Source organism: Podarcis raffonei, chromosome 3, assembly GCF_027172205.1.
Source record: "Podarcis raffonei isolate rPodRaf1 chromosome 3, rPodRaf1.pri, whole genome shotgun sequence".
Lineage (NCBI taxonomy): Eukaryota > Metazoa > Chordata > Lepidosauria > Squamata > Lacertidae > Podarcis > Podarcis raffonei.
The window spans coordinates 36,674,249-36,702,003 of NC_070604.1; the positions used below are offsets into that span (position 1 = coordinate 36,674,249).

A 27,755-nucleotide genomic window follows, 5' to 3' on the forward strand; every position below is an offset into this window, starting at 1 on the left:
TGACGGATCGCCACTAATTAAAGATGCCCCGTGCCAGTTCGGTTTTTTACTAGTGTGTGAAGGGCTGTTGATTCTCAGTTCATGCCAGGAGGGCATTACAACGGTGAAAACACCAGTGAGAAAGAAATATGTGGGGCATGATGCCAGGGCAAGTAATTGTAGTAGCTGATTTCAGCTGAATAATGGGCATTTATGACATGAGCTATGAGACAGGATTATTTCCAGCTGGAATAATGAATGTATTGTGTGGTCTTGGGCAAGGTACCACAACCCTGCACATGTAATGTAGGGATAAAAAGAACCAAAGTAGACGTGTCTCTGGCAAACCCGTCTCTTTTTAAAACTGGCTGCGCAACAAGCATGTATAAAACAGGGGGAGTGTGGCTTACTTCCCTATAGCATTTTTCATGAACTGGATTTAAATACCAGAAGTAAGCCAGTCAGGGAGAAAAGTGGCGGGTGGGGGGCTGTGGAGAGGCAAGTGGAGAGCACAGAGAGGGTTCAGCAATCCCACGGCCATTCCCTTTTTTCCTTTTAAAAATTGAATCCTTCTTCACCTTTATACTACATTAGGAGAGACCCCATACCAAAAGTGATACGTCTCTCATCACCCTGTATAGTTTGTCTCTAATATTGGTCTACTTTACAAAATTGTTCTAAGGATGATTGAGCTAACATACGTCAACACTTTAAGCACTTGAGGAAAAAAGTTCTATATAAACAAGCAATACCGCTACCCTCTGGAAATCTAAATACAGTTGCACACATTCAATCTCAAAGCTGCAAGAGACGCAAGAGGTTCCTGCACTTACGGGGTTTGGTTGCCTTGGAATGAAGGTCAGTGGAGACTGTAGTGTCTTTAGGATTTACATATTTATACATCTACATAACCTGAGCATACGATGGAAGGGCTCACAGAATTAACACCCTGACAGATCTTGCTTCCCCTTCCGTTTTCTGGGAAGTCCTAAGTCATAGCCTGGGTCTAACCTTAAGTTAGTTGTGTCTATTATTTTAGTGGGTCTACTCTGAGTAGGACTGAACATAACCCACTGTCTCCCTCCACGTTGGGGCAATCCTAAGACGATATCCATGTTATTCGATGTGCTCCTTTTCCCTTATAGGGTATTTGAGAGCCCATATAGCGTCCTTAAGTGGGTTCCCTATTGGTAGGAGAAAATAATAGAGGCCGACCAGAGAATATTGAGAAGCAAAGCAGCTAGTAAGCCTGATCTTTATTGATCTGTTGCAACAGGGTCCTCACTCACCACATGCAGGAGGGAGGAGGAACCCCGTACAATGGTGTGCAAGCCCTTATATAGACTTTTGAAATTGCCCACCCTGTAACTCAAGACCACTCCCAAAAACATCATACATACATCACAGAATGAGGCGGTCTACAACAGAAATCCTGTCTGCCAGGGTACCTGACAATGGCCAGTGATTGCTTTACTTGGGCAACCCAGCCATTCTTTTGTGATGGTAGATACCTTAATTCCTGAATCCAGGTCACAGGCTCACCCTATTCATACACAAAGATGCCCTAAAGGCGGGTAAGCAAAAGACAATGGAGAGGCTTTCCCCGATTCCTTCCTCCTTGCAGAGAAACATCTGAGGTCAATTTGGGAGAGTCAAAATAGTTTCAGGATTGCTCTCTCCTGTACTATTTCAGATACGTGGTTTGTATACTTACGTATGTGTTTGCCTTGTAAATTTATGAACATTTAATTTATATATTTGAGACCGTAAATTCTTATAACATAAGTAACTGAAACAAATCGAAATAAATCGAAGCAAACTTGTACCAGCAGGGATCCAGGACCTTCCTGATCAAATCTATACTCACAGTACTGTTTAACTAGTAAAAGTACATTCTTGGAGCATGCATTCCATTTCCCCTCAGCCAACAACCACTAAGATCTTCCAGAAATCATGTGCACCTAGGCAGGTCAAGTTTCTCTTCTTTCTTATTCCAATCCTAAGGACCAAGGCTACGAACCAAAATCCCTATCATCATCATCATCATTTTAGATGGAAACAACAATAACAAAAATATTTCACTCTTCTAATTCCATCAGGTCCAGCATTTTGGCTTCCCAGATGGAACAATCCCACTTGCTTCTTCCTGCAGAGTGTTCTGGGGATTTCCCCCAACCCAGTCAATTTTTTTGGGGTGGTGGTGATGGTGGGGTATGTGGAGTGAGGGGTGGGGGGAGCTCCATTGCACAAGTGGAAGTCCTTTCACTAATAAGACTCATCAGTTGAATCCTGCACCACCACCATTGTCTCCATCATATTCCCTGAACTGTCATACCCAAATTAAGAAAAGTGGGTAAAAGGAAAACTCCTTGGTAATGCCATTATTAGAGGTCTATATTGGAGATCTTTGCCTTACCTTGTTCACAGTAGATGCCAGTGGTTCCTAGTGGGCAGTGGCAGGTGTAGCCGTCAGGCAGTGGGGCACAGGTGGAACCTTGCCTGCACCTGTGGGGTGGCTTGTGCTCGGGATCACAGACAGAAACTGTCTCCATGCAGAATGCTCCTTTCCAGCCAGTGGGGCAGTGGCAGCTAAGAAGAGAAAACCATAGGATATTATCAATACAGGGCTAGCTGCATGTTACAAGCCACTGTGTATAAGAGAGTCCCTGTGCCCTTTTCTTTTTTTAAGGAAAAGTATCTTGGCAATAGGGATGCAGGTGGTGCTGTGGGTTAAACCACAGAGCCTAGGACTTGCCGATCAGAAGGTCGGCGGTTCGAATCCCCGTGACAGGGTGAGTTCCCGTTGCTAGGTCCCTGCTCCTGTCAGCATCGCCCTTGAACCAGTGCCACCAACTGGACTCACACACTTCAGCCCCGACTGGGCTAGGCAAGCTGGGTAGCACTTCCAGAGACCACCTTCTGCACAGGAACAGGTCTAAGTGCTGTGGACTCACAGCTTAGAGTTGTGAGCACCGGATTCACTCCAACAAGAAGACAGTCGTCGCACAGCAGAGTATAGCAGAGTATAGCAGAGCATAAACGACTCGGAGAGCAGCTCTGTAGAATATCTTCTTTATTCTATCTACAACTATAATACACAACTATGAACAGAGCTAAATGAGGTCTAAACGAAAAATGCTGAACTGCACTGAGTGTCTGCAGCTGCTCTTAGCAGCAACCTTATCTATACACACGATCTCTCTCTAACACTCAGTCTCTCTCTCTTTGATGTGAGGCTGGAGCGGAATAAGTAGAGAGCAAAAACCGCCCCCTCCTCTCTAGAGAATCAGCTGAGAACATCAGCAGATTCTTGGATATGGGAGGGGTGAAATCTCCTCAGCTCCTGCCAACCTAGCAGTTCGAAAGCACGTCAAAGTACAAGTAGATAAATAAGTACCGCTCCAGCGGGTAGGTAAACAGCGTCTCCGTGCGCTGCTCTGGTTTGCCTGAAGCGGCTTAGTCATGATGGCCACATGACCTCGAAGCTGTACGCCAGCTCCTTTGGCCAATAAAGCAAGATGAGCACCGCAACCTCAGGGTCGGCCATGACTGGACATAATGGTCAGGGGTCCCTTTATCCTTTACCTTTACCTATCTTGGCAATGGCGAATTTGAAGAAGGGAAACAATGAGCTGAACCCTTTCCTAGCCTCTGCAATTAATCCTTCCAGATGCTTTTCCTGATGGAGAATGCAAGGCACTTACTTCCTCTTGCAAGCACATGTTGTGAAAACCATGTGGGTGGTGATATGGAGCAGAGGGAGGTGGGGAAGGGGTTAAGGGAAGCTCCCCCTGCTGCTTCTCTGCTCCAATCCTCCCCCACCAAAACTGCTTTTCTCATTAAAACAAAAACAAAAGAACAGGGTAGGCCATAAAAATATTCATCTCAGGCATCAAAGGTCAGGGGGAAGAGGTGTGTCTTCGGCATATAGTGGAAACTTCATAATGAAGGTGCCAGACACACCTCTGTTGGGGAGAGAACTCAAATTCTTAAGGACTGCCACAGAGAATGCCTTCTCCTTTTTGACCACCCTCTGAACATTTGAGGGCAGAGGAACTACCAAGAGGGCCCCTTCCGCTTTAGACACTATGGTGAACACCATGAAGCCCACTTTCCTCCTACCAAGATAGTGCACCTGGACTGCTGTGCTGAATAATCTGTACTGGCAGCTACTGGATTTATGATCCCTCACCAGAACTATGCCCAACTGCCATTCAGGTGCTCAGAAAGGCTGTTTGGTCCACGGACTGCATTCACAGATGCCCTGTGCATTGCCCTATATAAGCAATGCTTTCATAAGGATGTATTTTAGTTTGGTTGAGCAAGAACAGATCTGTGCCACCTAGTGTGGAGGGCTGGAGTGCAGTGACAGGACACCTGCTCTGCACGCAGAAGGTTCCAGATTTAATCCCCTGCCTGAGACCCTGGAGACCTGCTACCAATCAATCTAAACAATAATGATCTAAGAAAGACTGGTGGTCTGACTTAGCATATGTTCTTGTGAGTAGAATACTATTTTGGCTTTATTGCATTTTTTTGACTCCAAAATGAGGCACAGCAATGCACCAGTTTCTATTCAATTCAAAAGAATCACCAAATGCCAGGAGCATGTGCATATCATTTTCAACTCAAGCGTTAGATAGATACTCAAATAGTTATTGCCCAGCAGAAACCTATTTTCTATTTTTCCACATCAAGGGCGGCTGGTCCTAGAAACTTATTACCAGAGGTTTTGCATGCCTCTTGGAATGCATTTCAAATACTGTATTTCTACCTAGATGAAGAATAGGGGCTTGCCCAGCCGAGAAGCCAAATGCAAAGTTTACCCTAATTTTTTTTAAAAAAAAATCTACAGGAAATGGTGTGCATTGCTGTACCTATTTAAATCAGCAGCATTGTCCCCATAGCAACGGACTCTCCAATTTAAATGCATTGCACATCATGTCAAAACGGAGGTTCACTGACACACTGAAGCAATTTCTCAAAAAGTGAAAAGCCCCTAGGAGGAAATGATTCCTAGGAGCCAATATGAGGTCTGAAAACAAACCCAGGCTCTCTGAGGAACAGAGCTTTTTAAAATCAGCAGGAAGAGGAGGAGGAGGAAGTCTTTTTGTAGCCATGCTGCACGTAAAGAAGGAACGGGGAACCTGCGAGCCACCAGATGTTGTTGGACTACAACTCCCATAATCCCTGACCATGCTGGTTGGGGAGGATGGGAGATGGAGATCAAAAACATATGAAGGACACGGCCGGCGCATTCATGAGCCAAGGTGAGGTGACTGCCTCGGGCGGCAGGATCCACAGGGGCAGCAGATCCTGATGTGTATCCTTGGACAGCCACAGGTTTCTACACCCCTGATGTACAGCACATGCTTGATGTGCAACTTTACCCCCTTTCAAACCCAGATATGGTAGTTGTGGTAGAATGGGGCATGCCAGGGTTAGTAGAAGATTTGGATGTGCATCTAAAGTCTGGTTAAGGGCCATAGCTCAGTGGTAAAGAATCTGCTTTGCATGCAGAAAGTCCCAGGTTCAATCCCTGCCATCTCCGGGGAGTTGCTGGGAGAGAACCCTGTTGGAAATCCTGGAGAGGTGCTGCCAGTCAGTGTAGACAATACTGAGTTAGATGGACCAATGGCCTGCCCCAATATAAGGCAGCTTCCTCATCCGAGTTTACATTCGACTAATGCCCATGAGAACCACGGTGTTAAGGCAGCACGGGTTTGATGAATTTCCCATGCAATAATAATTCACCCAAACCCATTTGCACTTACTAAACGGTAGAGCCGCTTTCCACGCACGTCCCCCTATTTCCACATTTTATGAAGCGGCACGGAGACTCGTCACACTGTCCTACGCTGCGACCAGCATTCGGGTGGCCTTCTGGGATTCCTGGGGCTTTAAATGGCTGGTCCCTCCCAGTGCGAACTCGTATATCAAAAATGCAACCTCAAAAGAAATAATAACAATAATAATAACAATAATAATAATAATAATAATAATAATAATAATAATAATAATACTAACAACAACAACACCCCACCCATCTGGCAATGCATTTCAGCAAGAAGGCTATGGAAGAAAAGAAAGGAAAAGATGAACGGATGTGTTTGATTTTCGCCGCTCACTCAGGAGGAATTTATTTGCCACAATGCTATGTATAGCTAACTTAGTTAAAGGTATTCATATAAATATATTTCTATGAAATTAGGAGGGAAAAGACAGTACACAGCCTCAGTCTTAATCTCATTTGGTCATGGGTGGTTCTGTAAGGCTCCAGAAAGAGCTTAATTTAAACATGCTGCAAAAGTGGTGGATGTCTGTACAGTGTTACCTCAGGTTAAGTACTTAATTCGTTCCGGAGGTCCGTACTTAACCTGAAACTGTTCTTAACCTGAAGCACCACTTTAGCTAATGGGGCCTCCTGCTGCTGCCACGCCGCCGCTGCATGATTTCTGTTCTCATCCTGAAGCAAAGTTCTTAACCTGAAGCAATATTTCTGGCTTAGTGGAGTCTGTAACCTGAAGCATATGTAACCTGAAGTGTATGTAACCCGAGGTACCACTGTAATTGATTTCTACCACTCCCCTTTTGCGTTGTGTTTCCTTTCCACTGAAATGAATGACGTCCAGCAACATAATGGCAAAGTAACTTACATAAGCGAGGTAATTTTGCACAGTGGACAGTGAGACAAATAGTGTAGTTTTTGATGGGCGGCTTCCATAGAAACCAAAAATACAGTAAAATATCACACGCTAAAAACTTCCCTGAACAGGGCTGCCTTAAGATGTCTTCTGAATGTCAGGTAGTTGTTTATCGCTTTGACATCTGCTGGAAGGGCATTCCACAGGGCGGGCGCCACTACCGAGAAGGCCCTCTGCCTGGTTCCCTGTAGCTTTGCTTCTCGCAATGAGGGAACCGCCAGAAGGCCCTCGGCGCTGGACCTCAGCGTCCGGGCAGAATGATGGGGGTGGAGACGCTCCTTCAGGTATACTGGACCGAGGCCGTTTAGGGCTTTAAAGGTCAGCACCAACACTTTGAATTGTGCTCGGAAACGTACTGGGAGCCAATGTAGGTCTTTCAAGACCGGTGTTATATGGTCTCGGCGGCCGCCCCCAGTCACCAGTCTAGCTGCCGCATTCTGGATTAGTTGTAGTTTCCGAGTCACCTTCAAAGGTAGCCCCACGTAGAGCGCATTGCAGTAGTCCAAGCGGGAGATAACCAGAGCATGCACCACTCTGGCGAGACAGTCCGCAGGCAGATAGGGTCTCAGCCTACGTACCAGATGGAGTTGGTAAACAGCTGCCCTGGACACAGATTTGACCTGTGCCTCCATGGACAGCTGTGAGTCCAAAATGACTCCCAGGCTGCGCACCTGGTCCTTCAGGGGCACAGTTACCCCATTCAGGACCAGGGAATCCTCCACACCTGCCCGCCTCCTGTCCCCCAAAAACAGTACTTCTGTCTTGTCAGGATTCAACCTCAATCTGTTAGCCGCCATCCATCCTCCAACCGCCTCCAGACACTCACACAGGACCTTCACCGCCCTCACTGGTTCTGATTTAAAAGAGAGGTAGAGCTGGGTATCATCCGCATACTGATGAACACCCAGCCCAAACCTCCTGATGATCTCTCCCAGCGGCTGCATGTAAATGTTGAAAAGCATGGGGGAGAGGACAGAACCCTGAGGCACCCCACAAGTGAGAGCCCAGGGGTCTGAACACTCATCCCCCACCACCACTTTCTGAACACGGCCCAGGAGGAAGGAGCGGAACCACTGTATGACAGTGCCCCCAGCCCCTCCAGACGGTCCAGAAGGATGTTATGGTCGATGGTATCAAACGCCGCTGAGAGATCCAGCAGAACTAGGAAACAGCTCTCACCTTTGTCCCTAGCCCGCCGGAGATCATCAACCAGTGCGACCAAGGCAGTTTCAGTCCCATGATGAGGCCTGAATCCCAACTGGAAGGGATCCAAATTTTAACCTGTATTTTAAATTGGGCCCCCTCCATTATGTTTTTACTGTAATTTTACTGGTGTTAGCCGCCCTGAGCCGGGCTCTGGCTGGGGAGTGCGGGGTATAAATAAAAATTAATTATTATTATTATTATTATTATTATTATTGCTTTACAAAGAACAGGCAAGACTGGCTCCTACTCCAATAAGCTTACAATTTAAAACAGACAGAGGGGAACAGCCGACAATGGAGCAGATAGAGGTATGGGGTGTGTGAGGTAATATGTTTAATGTAAATGCAAAGAGTTGCATCCAACATCAGCCATGCTCAGAGTAAATCAAATGCAATGCAAGTAAAATTGTTAGTTACCTTGAAAGCCATTCTTAAAATTGGATCCATTCGGTAAGAGTTCTGGGATGTATTCAATGTAACCTCCTACGTAAAACTGGCTGAAGACATTGAGCCCAACCAAAGTTCCTGGAGATGTGACTGTTTTGTTTTCATGGTCATCCACCTTTCAGACAAAAGCGGAACAAAACCAAAACCTGTTATTTGTGGAGCAAATTGAGTAGATCTCTTATCTCATCCTTATGTCCCCACAAGCTTCAAATCATGGAGAAACCACCAATAACGTGTTTTGTATTACAGTCTAAGCTTCAAATCAATGAAGGGTAGAAGGCACTGCTGCAATTGAATAGCAAATATATAAATAAGGTCTTTAAACTTCCAGGGTGGTCATTCAAAGGGCTTTTAGAGTTGTGCAAGTACGTCTGCTGATGCAGCAAGTTGTACCCCTCCCACCCCCATTTTCCACTCCAGCATCCTTATGTATTCTTTCCCAGCGTGCTCTAGAATTTCAAGAGCAATTCGTAAGGGCCAGTGTGTGTGTGTGTGTGTGTGTGTGTGTGTGTGTGTGTGGTGGGTGGGAGAACCGCTTTTGAAAGTGGAGAGGGGCATTCAACAACCTTGTTGTATGAAGTCTTCAGGACACAGTACATAAATATATTTAACTCTTAGGATTCAAGACTATATATTTAAAGTTTTGTTTGTATGACAAGCTTAATAAAGATTATATATAGTATCCTGCCTCTTGCACCAAAGGAGCTCATATGCGGGTTCTTCTACTTTTATCCTCACAGCAACCTTGTGAGGTAGGTTGGGCTGGGAGGCAGGGAACAGGCTGAAGCCACCGCCAACCACCCCCACCCCCAGCGAGCTTCGTGGATGCAAAGAAGAGTTTTATAAGCATCTCTTCCAAAGGAAGCGTTACCTTCATCCAGCCATCCTGAAGAAATCTGCCAAGACTGACCACGTGAATATGCCTTGTCAGATCTAGCAGCTCACTAATGATAGTGGCTGTTCCAGATCCTAGGTTGTAGCTGTAAACCAGGCAGCCGTGGCGCAGGCCTAGCACTAAGAAATCATCGCCATTAAGACCTGGAGTAAGAATAACCACAAGGGGATACATTAAGGGAGTGAGTCTTGGGTTACATTACCAAAACAAAATGACAGAATGTAAGAAATGATAGCCTAGATACCAGAGAGGGATTGCGGCTAACACCATGTGCCCACCGCTTCCCAAGCCAGCGGTTGAGAGTGCACAGGATGCAGAGTAAACAGGACCAGAGTTCGGCTTCTTTTGCAAGGAGGTCATTGCAGGCTTATGGCATTTTGTAATGTTTTAGTTTAGTTATTAACATGCAGTTTGAACAGAGGTCCGACAGGCATCCAAAGTCCACTGCTTCCACTTCAGATCTCTCCAGAAAAGCAGACAGCATCTCTGTTTCTACGTTGCCCTTATGCTTAATCCCACTCAAAAACTAGTCCAGTGGCATAGTGAAACAGGAATTTGGAGACAAGATTCATGGTCTATTTTTTTTCCCTTCCAGAGAAGGGGTGATGGCACAATCAGCTAGAGGACCAGGGTAACTGACAGGTCCTTCTTGTTCTGGCTAGTGAATGATGTTGGCTAGTGAACGGGGCTTTCAAGTTTTACCAGTTTGTTGATTAGCACAGAGGAAATCAGAACCTCTGCAAAACACAAACAGAGGCTGGATACTTCTTTCCTTTGATGGATTTCCTACTTCATGCTGGCAGATGACGCAGTAACACTGCTTTCCCAAATCATTTGCATTTTTAATTAAAAGTTCATTTGAAAAGTGCTCAGAAACTCCAACTGGCTCCAAGAGCTGTAGACAGATTGTTGACTGGGAACATACAACCCGCTTGCTAGAGCAGCTCCCACACTGGCTACCTATAAAGCCCTATACAGCTTAGGTCCAGGCTATCTGAAAAGACTATTTCCTCATGTGAAACTGCCCAGGCTCTGAGATCTTCAGGGGAGGCCCTTCTCTCAGTCCTGCCACCCTCACAGGGCCTTCTTGGTGGCAGCTCCCAGCCTTTGGAAATCTCTCCCGAGAGAAACTAGACTGGCTCCCTCCTTGCTGTCCTTCTGCCGGAAGGTGATAACTTTCTTGTTCCAACAGAAACAGCTGTTTTTGAGGAAAGGGCTGGTGCTGTGCTTTTTTTATTGTAATTATCTGTATGTGATCACACACACACACACATCTCCCCACTTCTGCATTATTATTATTATTATTATTATTATTATTATTATTATTTGGAAGGCGTATCTATTAAGTTCCAAGCTTTGCTTAATCTAACCATGTCTTGGCCTCAAATTCTCAGCCACAAAGCTTGCTGACTGTTGTTTTTTTATAAACAACAACAACAATGTGGGAATAGATTTTGTTCCAGGAAACCTCAGAGGACTAATTTTCTTCTTTCCTCACAGCTGAGAATCAAAGGATAGCAGGTTCTCTCTCTCTCTCTCTCTCTCTCTCTCTCTCTCTCTCTCTCTCTCTCTCTCACACACACACACACACACACACACACACACACTAAGGTGGGGATTACTTCTGAGTACACATATATAGGAATGTGCAGCCAATTGTCACAGTGCAAAGCAAACTGGTCTTCCTAAACTTTCTCATGTTCCTTCCATCTAGTGTTCTGATGCCCCCTGGTGGCTTTACATAGATTAGTATACAGATGAAAGCGCTAAGACATTTTCTCTACTTTAGTTCCGTACTCAACAATCACATTTTATCATTTGCAGGATACCCTACGCAAACCCCTTTCCACAGTTACACAGGAGGCTGCTTTATACTAGGTCAAGCCATTTATCCATCCTGCTCTGTATTGTCTAGACCAGCCTTTTTCAACCTTGGGTCCCCAGTTGTTGTTAGACTACAACTTCCATCATTCCTGATTGCTTGTCCTGCTAGCCAGGGATGATGGGAGTTGTAGTCCAACCATCTCTGGGGATTCAAGGTTGATAAAGGCTGGTCTAGACAGAGGCTACTCTAACTGGTTTCTAACTGGTAGAAGTTCTCCAGGGTGACCAGCATCCAGGGTTGTACAGGTGTGCCTTTGAGACAGAATATCTGCCTTTTCTGAAATTAAAAAGTGACTATAAGGAATTTACCGGTCAAGATCTCAAAATAAACATTATTTTCTATGTAATAAAAATATAACAAATCCTATGTGCACTTCTGTTAATGGTTGTTCTTCAGGTGCCCAGAAATCGGAATCCATATATCTATATTCCCCCATTTACTTTGTCTTAGCCATTTGAATAACACTCCCTCCCCAGAGACACACGAATAACTTACCTTGACCCTTCTGACCAGTGAAAAATATCAGGTTGTCTTGCAGTGAAGAGTTGTGGTTTGCTAATTGAAATTTCAGTTGGAATTCATAGTAGAGGCTGATGTTTGGAATCACTGAATAGGCTAGGAATGAGGTATAGCCAAAGCTATCTGTCCCACTGAAGTTAGGATAGGTAATATTAATAACTGTTTGAAAAACACAGAAAAGGAAAATGCCGTTGGGAGAAGCACAGGTGAACAGCAAGCAATGGCCTAGTTCATATATACGTTTTCTTAGCATCCAGAATTGAGAGCTAGGATTGGGTTTTCCACACATTTCTCCTTTGTTTTGGCAGCCAGATTCAGCATATCAACTGCCCCTGATTAGCTTAAGCTACCACTCCCTGTGGTTTGATATCCTGGTTAGTAAACTGAAGTTAAACCACAGTTCCCCATTTGGCACATAACAGGGAACTATAGGTTAAGGGCCAAATTGATGACACATTACACAAACCCAGACCCTTGTATGGCAGGTGGGAGCGTTAACTCTCTGACCCCTGCTTTAAACTTCTCCCCCATAATCAGTGGTGGCTGATGACCACTGACACTGGCGGTGCAGAAGGCCAGGAGTCCAACAGTAGGGGGTGCTAGAGCCAATGGCAGGGAGAGGCACAGCTATTGTCAACTAATTCTAGCTCTGACCCCCATCCTTCTCCCTACCGAGTTCCACAAGGGCAACACTGAAATAAAGGAGAAAGCTGCTAGCCAATGTGCCACTCCTGGTAGCATGTAAGGAAGCAGGCAAATGAGGTCGGATTAAGGGCACTCTGAGGTCGGTGGGGCAGGGCTGCATTTGCCCTAATGGACCAACTTCCACCGCCCATAGTTGACATGCTCCTCTTTCTTTCCATACCTATACATCTCTTGTGTCTGGCTGAAACCAATTTTGAAGAGGGTTGCCTCTCCAGGTCCAATGTAAACTCCAGGTCTGTACTAAATTTAACTCACTACCCTTGCCCTGGTGTCTGCCTCATCCTTTCTCTCTTCCACACTTAACCAAGGCAAGGGAGAATTGCTTATAAGCAATGTCCAGAAAGACAAGGATTCACGGGAGCTACCTGCCTTTTGGTTCTCAGCCCTCTTGGGCATGGCCGCATTCAGGAACATCAAAAACCATGGGAACCACATCACCCTGGGTGCAGGTACACATGGGTGAAGCAGCATCTCCTGGTTGATGCCTGACACTGCAAGGAGTCCCTCTCCACCACCCTTGTAAGTGTAGGGAAAGAAGTGGGGCTCTCAGTAGGTTAGGGGTCTGGCAGGAGGGCTCCAGGCTGACTTAAACGGGTCCCATTTAAAACTGGATGCAACTTCAAACATTCTAAAGGAATCCAATTCAACTGAATGAACTGGAGGGAATGTTTGCATTGATTATTTGTTTGTTTATTAAATATATAATGTCCCCACATCCTCTGACAGGGGCAGGAATAGGAGTAGGAAGCAGAGAGAAGTAATGAAGTCAATTTGCTCAGCAACAAAAAGGCTTTTTTTTTTTGGTCATGTAACACAAAGAAGCTTCAGTCTATCTCTCTCTGTTCTCTCTCTCTCTCACTGCATTTGACTTGCTAAGTTCTGCATTTTTCTCTTACCATCATTACAAAGGATTCCAGTCCTTCCATAGGGACAGAGGCACACGGTGTCTTGGCTGGATTTTGGAAAACATGTTGCTCCGTTTCCACATGGGTTCTCCTCACAGGTTGAAAGCTGACATAATTTCCCAGAGTAGAGAGCAGAGCATTCACAGAACCAGTTCTCTGTATCACTGTTAAAATTTAAAAGAAGAGAAAGGTTACCAAACAGCATTTGTTAAGAAGAGACACGTAAGAAGGTATCAATTCCCATTCCACCCAGTGTTCATCGCATGCAGAACCATTTTCATTTGGCTGCAGTTCAGCGTCCAGCAAAGACTACATTATTCAACTCATTTATTCCCTGTGGAGGAATTTTGCATAATTAATTGTGTGATCGATCCCATTATCATTATATTGTTCCACACCATTAATTTCAATGCAACAGAAACACAACACAAATGGGGAGGGGAAGTGATAAATTATGTACAGTTTGCAGAGTGAAAACAACAACACAGTGAATACTGGTTGCATTTGCTGGATTAATTTCTGTTCCAGATACGGAACAAATAAGCGAATATCAGCAATTTCTGCACCTGTTTCCATTTCCACCAGAATCTGCGTCTGAAAAGGGGAGGTGAAAATCTTACCCACCTTTCTACCTTATATTGCAGAATATGTCTGTCAAACCTGGTTGTTTGCTTCTGGTTCAGATTTATTCCTAAGCCTGAACCCCTTGTTCTTAAGCACAAGTCCCTGCTTTATGTTTCATACAATTCAGTTAATAAGATTCAAACCCTTGAAAAATATTCCCAGCTTTTCCATGCTGTTCATTTCCGCAGTGTGTGTAATCCTCTGAGGGCTTCTGGTCAAATATTCGTTGTGTTGTCTCAGCAAAATGCATGAAACAACTGCTGTGCCTTCAAGGCCAAAAGCAAGTGTGAGGGAGAAGAGGGGAATGTTTCTATAGCTACATCTTCAGTTGCATATCAGCCGTAAAGGAAGTGATTCTGAATTGGAGCGTCCAAAGGAGTTGCAAACACCCCATACATTTAAAGAACATTACCTCTGCAAAGTGTAGTTCCAAAAGTGTGCTGGGATTTGTAGCTTGGTTAGGGGATAAGCTACAGTTCCCAGGATTATTATTTGTTTTTTTTTGGGGGGGGGGAGCCATGTGCTATAAATGCAGAGTGTGAATGATGGTGCTAGTTCTGTGGAACACTTACTCCACAATAAAATTACTTACGGTAAGCGTTTAAGATACTACAGGGCTCTTGTTTTTGATGCCACAGAATAACATTGCTGTCCCTCTGGAAATCGAATCACAGTAGTCAACATTCTCCCTGTAACACCATCTGATGTAACCAGATATTATGGCAACCTGGTGTTTTCAGAAGCAGCCACACAAGTCTTTCCTACTTTCTCCTATGCTACGATATCTGACACCCACACCACTTGTCTCTCTGTTGTGGGGACAGAGAAACTCACAATGCAATGATGTCTCATCACACGTTGGCCACAGCAATACGGAAACCAGAGACTGGGGCCTGCACCCTCTCCTTTCTTCCTCTGGTGTGCCAATGAGAATGTCAGAAACATTTGCTTCTGCTTTTAAACCAACCAGAGTTTCCTGTTACAACCAAACTTGGAGAAACTCTGATTAGTACAAACCAGTGCTGTGCAGAACCTTCATTTTTTATTTTACTTTTTGTTGACTATATGAAGCAAGATGGGGAGGAAAGTGAGCATGCATAGAAACAGGGCACAGACAGGAGGGTTGCACTAACCACTTTACTACAGTAGTTGAAGGGTCTGGTGCATATTTCTTTTCACTTAAAACTTTTGGAAAAGCCCAATGCTCGCTTTGTAGCAACATTGTGTGGCCACATAATCAAAGCAGAAAGCAACCCCAGTCTGGAAGACATTCTTCAAAGAGCACAGCACTGTTGCAAGCAGGTATGGGGCTTTTCTAGAGTTTTAAGTCCTCTCTGCTCACCCTAAGATAAGCTAGTCTGGTGCCTGCCAAATACCACATAGTGAGCTTCATTACTGAGTGGGTATTTGAACCTTGGTCTTCTTGGTCCTTGTCTGACATTCTAACCGCACTAGTGCTATGACTTACACGAGTGAGAGAAGTGAAGGTCATGGCCATTTTCTGTTCCCTAGCATTTGGCACCCAAAAGACAGATGACTTCTGAAAATGGATAACGATGAGCTCTCACACTGGCTCAGGGAAACAGTGAAAGGCACTATATGTATAGTACTTCTGTTGAGGGACCAACACTAGCTGCCTATTAGACTTCGACCTAGTTTTAAGGTCCTGCTACTTACAACTCTGGATCAGGTTACCTGAAAGACTGACTCCCTCCCCTTCTCCTTTTAATGCCCTGATAAAAAGGACCCCTGACCATTGGGTCCAGTCGTGGCCAACTCTGGGGTTGCGGCGCTCATCTCGCTTTATTGGCCGAGGGAGCCGGCGTACAGCTTCTGGGTCATGTGGCCAGCATGACTAAGCCACTTCTGGTGAACCAGAGCAGCGCACAGAAACGCCATTTACCTTCCCGCTGGAGCGGTACCTATTTATCTACTTGCACTTTGACATGCTTTCAAACTGCTAGGTTGGCAGGAGCAGGGACCGAGCTACGGGAGCTCACCCCGTCACGGGGATTCGAACCGCTGACCTTCTGCAAGTCCTAGGCTCTGTGGTTTAACCCACAGCGCCACCCGCGTCCCAACAATGCCCTGATAATGACCATTAAAAAAAAATAGTCTTGTCCCAGCCTGATGATTATCAGCTTGTGCTAGCTTAGTAGCAGGCTTTTTCACTAGAAGCACCAATGCTACAGAACACACACTTCTAAAATACAATAAGCCCCATCTGCATTGGCATAGCCCCAGCTTTTGAAGTCACGTCAAGGCATGATCTCTTGACCCGAGTCTCCTGTTTTCAATTGTGTTTAATTGCTTCAATGGTATTGCTCTATTGTATATTTTAATAATAGATGTTTATATTTTAATGTTTGTGAATTTTTTATACTTTCTAAACCACCTTTAAGAAGTGCCATTTTTTCTAGAAAAAGAGGTGCTGGAACTCACCATGAACACCTCCCTTGTTCTCTTATAATGACAATGGCACCCATCTGAGAGGTGCTGGAACAGAATTCCAGCGAATTTTGGCTGAAAAAAGTCCTGTTTTTAGGTCTATTTTAGCCCTGCGTGGGTTGACTTGAGGGGTGGGGCCTGAATCAAGGTCACAGATCAGGAGCAACTAACATGGTGCCTTCCAGATGTGGTTTTTTACCTCCAACTCCAATTACCTTTGGCCTCCTAGGTAGGACTAATGGGAGTTGTCGTTCAGCAACACCTGGAGGACACCACATTGGCAGCCCCTGGTTTAGCTGATAAAAGCTAAGGAAGAGAGTCTTAAAGAGAGTCTGCTACATAGACAATGAAACAAAGCACCTAACCAGATAATAAGGAGAAAAAGCTCCCGAGCCATGGAAGGTGTATTTATTAGCAAGAGAAAATGAGTACCCCTTCCTGACACTCCTTGTGCCTAACAGTTCATTAGTGTATTTCAAAGGAGCCCACCCACAGTTTCAAGGCGCAGAGAATCTCAGCTGGGAAGCCTTCCAGAATGAATCCGCTTGAATAATGCCTCCAGACAGCTTTTAAAAGAGAAATGGCTATCAGCTGCAATAATACATTTCTTATGAATAGCCTTTTGTGTGTATAGAGGTACCGCTGGAGAGGAGAGCCAGAAAGAGGAATGTAAATGGGTATGTACCACCGAACACCCTGTCTTTTCAATCATTTTGATAACTGTGGCATGCCACTCATCTGATCACATGGGCACCAGTCTCTCAATGGCTAGTCATTAAGCACACGATCTCAGAAATTCATTGGCACTATCCCCGCTGAATGGGATGGCGCGGTGTTTTTGCACAGCTCCCACTCATTTTAATGGGGCTTCTGGTGTGAAACTTCTCAATGGCTTCTGTTCAAAGCATTGCAAGTGGGGGGAAGTAAGCCCCTTTGAACTAAGAGGGCATTGCATCTGATAAATCATTCATGGGATTAGGCTGCAAATATTTATTTCTGCATTTGAAAGTTAAGTTGTGAGCGCTTGGGGAAATAGCTATTCCCTCTCAAAAACAAACACTTGCAGTTCAAATATTCCTTTGCTTTCTTTTCACAGGACGCTGCGCTGGGGCTCCTTAGTTATTTCCCCCTGATGGTTTTGGTTTTATTTTTATTATTTCCCTTAGTCTGTCATAATCGGACGTGCCAAGTGTTACTGCCAGTTACTGAAGGAGAGGCGAGAGGGGGAGTGTGGGCATCGCGAAAGGAGCATCAGTTGGCACCAGAACTACATCACGCTCCCTGCACCTGGCCTGTCTTCCCCTCGCTGGTCAGGAGCAATGCCCTGCCTGTGCCGCCCTGCTACCCACTACTGGCTGGAATTAGGAATCAGTAGTACTGGGAAGTGGGTGGCGCTGTGGGTTAAACCACAGAGCCTAGGACTTGCCGATCAGAAGGTCGGCGGTTCGAATCCCCGCAACGGGGTGAGCTTCCGTTGCTCGGTCCCTGCTCCTGCCCACCTAGCAGTTCGAAAGCACATCAAAGTGCAAGTAGATAAATTGATACCGCTCTGGCGGGAAGGTAAACAGCGTTTCCATGTGCTGCTCTGGTTTGCCAGAAGTGGCTTAGTCATGCTGGCCACATGACCTGGAAGCTGTATGCTGCCTCCCTCGGCCAATAAAGCGAGATGAGCATTGCAACCCCAGAGTCGGCCACGACTGGACCTAATGGTCAGGGGTCCCTTTACCTTTACCTTTACTACTGAACTGGAGGGCCAGGAAGTTCTGTTGCATGCATGGAAGCCTGTGACTGTAGCATACACCAAGAAAAATTAAGCAAGTTGCAGCATTCTGAACATAAATACATGGGGACATATGAGAAAGCAGAAGGTCAATTAATAGCACATTGCAAAAGTTCTTGACTGATGCATGCACTACTGTTTGAAACTGAAGGTAGAGTACTAAGCAGTAGTTGGAGGTCATGCTGCTACAGATGCAGAAGAAAGCAATTACCCTGTCCCTTCATATTTCCCCTTTTCTGTACATAATCCTTCTCTGTTATTTGGGCTGTCCAGTCTTGTAGGCTGACCTTTTACTTTCCTTGATGATTCAGCTCTGCATCTTGTGTATTTCCTCGGTGATGACTATAAATTATGAAAGTTATAAAAAGCCCCCAAAAGTGTGAAATCTAATGCTATAAAACTCAATGCTGACATTTTTCAAATGTGCAGTAAGTGTGATTTTGAGAGTTTGGAAGCACTGGAAATTAACCTAACCAGATGATATGCCAGATGAAATGGATTCGCAGTGTTAACAGGGGGAGAAAAGCCTGCCTTACAGCCTGACCTTTACCGTTGATACAAAAGGTCACTTGCTCTCCATTTTTCCAAATGGGATGGGGTTAAAGAGACCCTATGGGACTAGACTTTGTTAGATTAGGCATTTAAGACATTAGATTAAATAGGAGCTTGCTCTCTCATCATAACATGGTGAAAGATTCTTCAGAATATGACCTTACTTGATGAGATCATCTCTGTAAGACATGTTAAACTTGGATTTTATCAGAGGGTGCATATTTAGGAAGAAGAGCTCACTAGGCAAAAATGACACACACATTTCATATAATGATAAAACGGTAGAGTTGCAAGGCACCCCCAAGGATCATCTAGCCCAACCCCCTGTAATGCAGGAATCTCAGCTAAAGCATCCATGACAAATGGCCATCCAACCTCTGCTTAAAAACCTCCAAGGAAGGAGAGTTCAAAAACTCCTGAGGGAGTCCGTTCCACTATTGAACAGCTCTTACAGTCAGAAAGTTCTTCCTGTGCTTAGTTGTAATTTCCTTTCTTGTTACCTCCAGGAACAGGCATGAGAAGGTAAGAAGAGCTCTGCTGAATCAGGCTAAAGACTTACCTCCTCCAGCATTCTGTTCTCACAGTGGCCAAATGGATCCCTATGAGATGGCTCTGAATACCAGCCTCTGGGGAGCATGAGTGGGAGAGTGCTGCTGTGCTCATCTCCTGCCCGTGGACTTTCCATGGGCATCTGGTTGGCCACTGTGAGTTAGCAAAGGAAGGACTAGATGTGTCATTGGTCTGATCCAATAGGGCTCTTACATGAGTTGGCAACAGACACAACAAATACCTGGAGCAATGGACTAAGACAGGCATAGGCAAACTTGGACCTCCAGCTGTTTTGGGACTACAACTCCCATCATCCCTAGCTAACAGGACCAGTGGTCAGGGATGATGGGAATTGTAGTCCTAAAACATCTGGAGGGCCGAGTTTGCCTTTGCCTGGACTAAGAGATGGCCATATATGGGGACAGAGGAAGTTTCTGAAAAAATGAACACATGCAAAAACACACAGCATGCATTTGCTAACCTCACACAGTGCTGATAGCTAGCAAAGAAGCAAGACAGAGGTACTGTACTGTTAGAATGTAGGAGCCTGTCTTATACCAGACTATTCGTCCATCTAGCCCAACATGATCTACTCTGACTGGCAGTGCAGCCCTTCCCTCCTATATGGTCCACTCTTTAAACTGGAGATGCCAGGATTGAACCTGAGATCTGTGTGTGCTCTACCACTGAGCTGTGGTCTCTTTTTCGCACATATACATTTCTTTTTTCCTATGGTCATCTCTAGAAAGAGATCAGAGTGGGATGAATGTATCTGTCCTGGGCAATGATAGTCTCTCTCATGCCTTCTTCAAATACTAAAAATACTATTCTCTGCCTCTAGCACAGACCAATGCATTAGATCTAGGTAAAACACAACAGCACATTGGCCAGGAAAATTAACAATTTCCTGGTTAAAGCAGCTGTCAGCTATAAGATTGACTAGGGCCAAGTGCAGGGTGTATTTTTTATATTAGTATCATGGATGGCTTATTTGTGGATTAGCATAGCGTGCCGCAGAAGGAGCACTATTTGCTTGCATAAATGTCTAAGGACAGGTAGGATTGTGGGGGGGGGGGGAGAAGAGTGTTGTTTACTAGACCTTATTAATTTGTTTTCCTCCCCAGAAGCACAGAGAATATGCTCTGATAGGTTTGTAAGTGGAAGTAATTAATATCATGCATTGCATACTGAACAGGTGCCTGCAGCTTTATCATTGCGGAGTTTCCTGGGCCTGCAATTTGTCCCTTCTGCTTACACTGGCAGCCATCCAAAGAAGCTGTTCTTTGCGCAGAAATAAGACTGCATGTGTAGAAAAGGGTGCGTGGAATGTCATGTGCAGGGACCAGCATACTAAGCTGGTGGCAATACAGGAGAAAACCCGCAGCTCCACACTGAGTAGGGCAAGTTAATCTTTAGCCATGTGGAAATTTGCACACTGCCCATTTCGAAGGCAGGTATAATTATTTACAGGCACCATGTACGGAGTGATGGATCAGTGCAATTATCTTTTCTTTTTAACCAGCAGAAAAGTCAACAAGGGACTTCAAATTCATCTCTTATGTGTAATCTTTTCAAATTTGTCTGACAAAAAAATAGAGGGGGAAACGTAATCAAAATCATGAAAGGACCTGCTGAAAGAAGTGGAAAACAGGTTTCGTTGGTTTAATTGTTTTTAAAAGGAAACATCTTGGCCTAGTTTGCAAGTGCTTCTTCACAAGATGCGTAATTAATTTGTGGAATTTGCTGCTGCAAGGTGACTCATGGGAATGGAGAGGCTTTTCTTTCCCTCTGTTAGCGACATTTGGAGGCGCGTGCCAATCCTTTTGAAGCCCAAAGAGCACTTGTCACACACAATGGGGGGGCATGAGCAAACTTAGGGGAACCCCAAAGTTTGCAGAATTTTTAAAAAGCAGAGGAAGCCACTAACAGGGCCACCCTAATGTATCATGTAGCATTTGTTCTAGGTACTTTGCATTGTGAGGGCTTGCTCCTGAAATGTGGCTTATAAACACTTCGGATGAATGTAAGGACTGGGTGTTGTAAGTAGCCATGGAATTACAAGTGTTTGTTAGCAGGAAAGAAGCAGAAAACTGGGGAAGGAGGACACAGTGGGTGGCTGGAACTCTGAACCAGAGTACTTCGCAATGCAAGATTTTGTCGTGATTCGCACTAGTCAATGGCCATCACTCATGGAAGCTGTAAGGAACCTTCATGAGAGCACTTGATATAAGTTGCTGGAGAGCAATAGCAGAAGAGAGCTGTTGCCTTCATGATTTGCTCATGGACTTGCCCTCCTCAGTATATTGTTTTTCAGGTTTTCATAATATCCCACATATTGAACTAAATACAGAATATTTTCATAGTCCTGACTCTTGCACCTTATCTCAGTCTGCAGTGACCATCAGTTGCTTCAGACATATCTTTTTGCCCAGGCTTTCCCTGACCCATAAGGTCAGATTCTGATTTTTTTTGGTTTGAATTCCTGTTTTTATTCATTTTTAAGACTTTACTGGTTTCATGTTGTATTATTGTTTCAATGAAACTTCAATGATTGTTTATATGTTGTACGCCACTTAAGAGATATTTTAAAATGGTAAGTGGTTTATAAATGGTTTTTAAAGAAGTAATAAATAGACAGTGTCTCTTCCCATTTCCTTTTTATGTTATTAAAACCTGCTTTTACTTGTGGACAGTTTGGCCATTGTAAACCTTTGCTCCAATTCATCAAGGCTCATCTTAAAACCCTAGGTCTTCTTTTATTTTTTAAATTGGAATCAGTTTAAAAGAGGGAAAAGATGGAGCTCATAAGATATGTTGTCCGTAGTGTTAAAATGAAAGCCAGCTCTGTTTTTTGAGGACTTGGCTGTAATCCTGTTCTTCTGGCTGCACCCAGATCTTGGTAACAACAATACAGCTAATGAGCCAAGCTCTCCTTTCAGCTATAGCTATGCACCCTACAGACAGGAGTCAATAATATTTGAAACGGAAGCTGCTGGACTGATGGGATCACAGATTTGGCCTGCTTTCTCCTTAATATATGGAGTGTTTTCATTCTTTGTACATGTCGCTTGTGCTTATCAGGGATGGAAAGCTCAACTAGTTCAAACGCTTCCTTGCTACTACCTTCACACAGGGCCAAGAGGTGACTGTCAAAATGAATCCCAGTTAGAAGATACCTTAATCTGCACAAGGCGTACCTTCAGGGAGCCTGCGAGTGCACACATAGGAAAAACCAAGGGGGGGGGGAGTTCAAGCTAATATATATCCAATAACCTTTACTCAGGGTCAGCTTTAATCATTTTATGACGATCCCTGCCAGAACAAAATACAAAGGCACACAAACTTTCCTAAAGAACAAGCAAGGAAACTTAACATGCTTTCCTTTTTTTAAAAAAGGACAACAGCAACAGTAAGTTGGTTTTCCTGCACATCTTGTCATGTTCACTTAGCCACTGTAGTCCATACATTGGTAATCTTGAGACTAGATTGCTGCACTGTGCTCTATGGGAGACTGCCCTTGGCCCTGATACGGAATCTCCAGCTGGTGCAGAATGCAGTGGCTGGACTTGGGAGCAAACAGCCAGTAGCCTGTAAGACCTCTGCACTAGCTGCCCATATACTACCAGGATAGGTTTAAAGGTCTTGTGTTGTTACACAAAGCCCTGAACAACTTGGGCCCTTACATCCCAGCTTGATCACTTAGAGTATCCAGAGGAGTGTTGTTAGTTGTGTTACGAAGGCCCGAATGACATCACCTCCCAGACATTGAGTATTTAGTGTCACTGGTCCCATGCTGTGGAACACTCTTCCAGTCAAGATGCTTTGAGCCTTCAGACCTTTTTATGCAAACAGAACTATGCAGTCTTGAATCATCTTGAATTGGGGGAGTGGGGACACCATTTGGGTTGTTCCTCTTGCTTCTTTGCACCTTCTCTATCTGAGCAGCTTGCCACCCAGGGAATTACTAAGTGCCATTAATTTCAGTGGTGCCAAATTCAGCAGAATCCAGTTTTTAAAATCAAGTGTTTCTGCTTAGCTTTGTTGCTAGATGGTGTTGTTCTCTATCATGGCAATTCTCACAAGAATCAGTTTAATCACATCCATTAGCAGATTAAGTTGATAAACATCTAGAAGAGCCCTCCTGTTTTCTTCCCTTAAGTGTCAGTAGCAACACCAGGGTTTTAGATTCAGTGTTAAAATTGGAGGTGTAAATAGCTGCTGCTTTCAAGACTGTGAAATGCATTATTCTTTGAGATAAATATCTGCCATTACATTTCCAAATAGCAAAGCTGAAAGACAAACGAAGCCCGCCACCAAAACATGCGAAGTCTTGCTCAGTATGCCAGTTTAGCTTTCTTACGTTAGACTCATTTCGGTTTGACAAAAGTTCAGCGATATGTAATTCTGTTCTAAAGGCAACATGATTTCAAAAGAATATGAAAATTGCAATATGTGCCAGTTCTTATTTTGTTCTTTGCAGAAGGAGTGATGTTTATAGCTACTTGGATTGCACAACATATTAACATTCAGGCGTTGGGAGGGGAAAAAAAGCAATCTCCTGGGTTTGCAAATCTAGGCCAGTGTTAAAATCCCAGTTATAGCTGAAGGATCTCAAATTGGTTAATAGTGCATTTTTCCCTCTAGTGATATTGAAGTGTAGTGGTTAGAGTTCTGGATTGGGACCAGAGAGACTGAGGTTTACATCTATACTCAGCCATTTCCTTGGAGGAAAGGCAGAATATAAATGTAGTGAATAAAATATATAACCACCCCTAAGATTAATTATAGTCAGTTTCATGTTGCTAATGGCTTGATTACTGATGTCCAATAAATCCACATTAAAAGGATAACTAGAACTGAAATAGAATTATATAACTGAACTGTAAAAAGTCAAAGTACACAAAGACAGGTTTTCACTTAAGTTAGGCCTGCACAACTTCTGGCTCTCCAAACTATACATAGCTCACCAGCCATATATTTTGACCTACCAAGTACAACACCCATCTCCTTTTTACAGTCCCAGCAGGCTGTTATTTTACCTGCCACAGCACCATGGCTGGTGGGCTTGGGTGGGTTACAAGTTGTACAGGCCTGATTTAAGTCCAGTCTCTCATCCAAACTTTTTGAACCTAAATGCCATATTAATGTACCACAGCTCCCAATTTTTCTGCCAGAAGAAGATCCAGTGCTTGGGTGGGAGACTTCATGTGCTGGATTTCTAGGGCATATTTATAGCTGCAGTGGTGTACGTGGTAGTCAGGTATGTAGCTTTGCATATACAATAATAACAGTCCAGTGAGCTGTATACAATGCTTTCAATGTTTTTTCAGATATCATCAACACCACCACCACCACCACCCTCTGTAAGAACACTGAAGGGAATGAAAATCCCATTGGTTGCACCAGAGGTATAAGAGGGCCTTAAGTGTTTGGATGCTGAGAAATCACACCAATGTGATGGATACCCTGGGATATCCAAGGCCTAGTTTCTATGGCAAAATTAGGTGCTCTGGTTTTGGTGTTCCATTGCGCCAGAAGCAGCTGGCGTTTTGGAAAACAATCGCAAAGGGCTGGAGAGACTCCCCGATCGAAGTCGAATACTCTATACCCGCTGGAGCATGGGAGGCCTATTTCCTCTCATTATATTCATCAAATCAACTGGTCCCAGTTCTGCTTCCTGCTTCAAGTGAATTTGGCAAGGAATGGCCCCCTGTAACCACAGAAGAAATTACTGGCCTTATTCAATCTCTTAAATCAGGGAAAGCCCCGGGTGCTGACAATATCCCACCAGAAATTCTTAAGGCAAATGTTGAATGGTGGGCCCCTGTGCTAGCCGCCTTGTTCACTAGTATAAATCAAACGGCTATTATCCACGAGGACTGGGGTCTAGCCATCATCATTCCAATATTCAAGAAAGGAAGCAGAACTGAGCCAGCTAACTACAGACCAATCAGTCTATTAAGTATTATTAGTAAACTATACGCTGCTCATTTATGTGATAAATTAGTGGAGTGGATGGAAAGAGAGCATATTCTATCAGAAGCACAAGCAGGTTTTAGAGCAAAGCGTTCAACTATAGACCAGGCCCTTATCCTTCAACACCTGGCAGACAAATACTCTAGAAAAGGGGGGTCTTTATATGCAGCTTTTGTGGATTTTAAATCGGCTTTTGATCTAATACCAAGGGACAGACTCTGGGAAAAGCTTGGCGCTACAAACATAGATAAACGCTTATTACGCCTTATCCGTGGTCTATATGAAAACACCAGGGTGAGGGTAAGATGCGATCGGTCAGGCCATCTAACTAAAGAAATTCAAACGCACTATGGGGTTAAACAAGGATGTGTCCTCGCGCCAACGCTATTTAATTTTTATATCAACTCTCTAGCAGTAAATATGGCGAAAGAAAATGCCCACACTCCCAATCTGGCAGGTATGCCCCTCCCGGTGCTTCTGTATGCGGACGACGCAGTCCTACTCTCCTTTTCCTGCGTTGGCTTGAGGAAGCTTTTGAGATCACTTGCTGACTATTGTCAAGCGGAACAACTATCAATAAATTACAGCAAATCTAAAATTATGGTGTTTTCAAAGAAAAGAAGGAAACACATATGGAGAATTAATGGTCAACCTATTGACCAGGTAGCAACTTTCAAATACCTGGGAATAACTTTTCAGGAAAGGGTCTCGTGGCACCAACAGATGAAAAACGCCATTGCCAATGCAGGAAGGGCCAATAAAGCCCTTACAAGATTTTTTCACGGGAAAGGGGGTAAATACGTTCCGGCGGCCTCCCAGGTTTTTGCTGCAAAAATACTCCCACAACTCACTTATGGATCCCAGGTTTGCAGTTTTAAAAATTTTGCGCCTATGGAGGCATTTCAAACAAAATTCTATCGGTGTTTATTGGGGATCCCCCCCTGTGTATCTAATATAGCTGTCCACTTAGAAGTTGGACAACCACCCGTTAACGCGCGGTTGTGGATTCTAAAGATACACTACTGGTTAAAACTTATTTTTTTCCCGGCCGGTTTGGCTCCTTTAACACTCTTAGACACCTTTCATTCTACCTGGAAAGCTTCCCTGTTTGAAAAGATAAGAAGCTTGGGATTCTCCCCGCAGATCTTGATAGCGGCAGGATATGAGAGAGCCAGAAGTCAAGTGCTTCAACGCATTAGGGACATAGAGCTGCAATGTCATATGGGCAAAATGGAGAAACATGCCACAATTAGAGACTTTGGGAGAGGGTTCTCACCCGCAAATTATCTGGCTGATTTACAAATACCTAAGTACAGACACTCCTTTACCCTGGCCAGATTTAACGTTCTGCCCTCTGCCCTGCTGCTAGGCAGATATGAGGGCAAACCATATGAGTCACGTGTTTGCCCATGTGGCTCATCGGAAGTGGAAACAAATCTGCATGTATTGCTGCACTGTAGTTACTACGAGGATCTACGCCTGACCTTTATTGCCCCAGTTCTACAAAAGCTTAAAAGTGAACCAGAACTCCAACGTATGAGAGCCTTGGTAGAAGATAAGGTTCCTGAAATTACGATCAATGTTGCCAAATTCTGTGTAGCCGCTATTAGGCGCAGGAAACAAGAGCTTTCCAATGCCAATATGCAGGCGAAGGCAAATACTTAATTTTATTTATGCTGTCTAATTTTAAATTGCTGTTATGGCCTAATCTGTATTGAAATTGTCCTTTGTTTTTTCCGGTGTCATGCTTTGCTGACTAGCTGTACGAGTTAATCTGGTCTGTGACCGTTTTTAATAAATTTGATTTGAAGCAGCTTAGTCACGCTGGCCACATGAACTGGAAAAACTGTCTGCAGACAAATGCCAGCTCCCTCGCCCTGTAAAGCGAGATGAGAGCCGCAACCCCAGAGTCGTCTGTGACTGGACTTAACTGTCAAGGGTCCTTTACCTTTACCTTTTTAATTCATCATCTCAGAACTGTGTGACATCAATCGGTTGTGTAACAACAACAACAACAACAATTTATGCCCCACCCATCTGACTGGGTTGCCTCAGCCACTCTGGGCTGCTTCCAGCATAATGTAAAAACACAACTAAACATCAAACATTAAAAACTTCCTGATAGAGGGCTGCCTTCAGATATCTTCAGAGAGTCATGTAATTGGTTGTCTCTTTGACATCTGATAGAAAGGTGTTCCACAGACTGAGAAGACCCTCTGCCTGGTTCCTTGTAACTTCACTTCTTGCAGTAAGGGAACCCTGTCAGAAGGCCATTGGAGCTAGACCTGGTATAGACCAGGCCTCAAGAAATAAGAGAACATTCAGAAAGGGAAGGATAGAGGAAAGGAAAGCACTGAAAGGAAAATATGGAACATTTTCACCTATGGAAGAAGCCTAGGTAAGAAGACCAGATTAGAAGGACCAAAGGTTTCTCATACTGGCAAAACAGAGCCTCCTCACAAGGATCTCATTATAAGGCAGGAAGGCATGCATGGGGCATACATGGGGTCATAGTACAAGAAATGCAGACCCAAGACGTTTGTGTGCTAAAAAATGAGGTGACTTTTCTTTGGAACAATAAA

At 44.3% G+C, this 27,755-nt stretch overlaps 1 protein-coding gene across 1 annotated transcript in view; it reads right to left on the minus strand.

The window, feature by feature from the left end:
- The window catches only part of LOC128410231 (protein eyes shut homolog), a 472,516-nt gene that overhangs the window by 13,458 nt on the left and 431,303 nt on the right, over positions 1–27,755 (minus strand). Inside the window, exons 29-34 of the mRNA XM_053381165.1 lie at positions 13,236–13,408; positions 11,611–11,793; positions 9,207–9,373; positions 8,306–8,450; positions 5,754–5,928; positions 2,396–2,568 (exon numbers count right to left, since the gene is read on the minus strand). Of these exons, the coding sequence (XP_053237140.1) occupies positions 2,396–2,568; positions 5,754–5,928; positions 8,306–8,450; positions 9,207–9,373; positions 11,611–11,793; positions 13,236–13,408 (1,016 nt within the window). The remainder of the gene's footprint in view (positions 1–2,395; positions 2,569–5,753; positions 5,929–8,305; positions 8,451–9,206; positions 9,374–11,610; positions 11,794–13,235; positions 13,409–27,755) is intronic.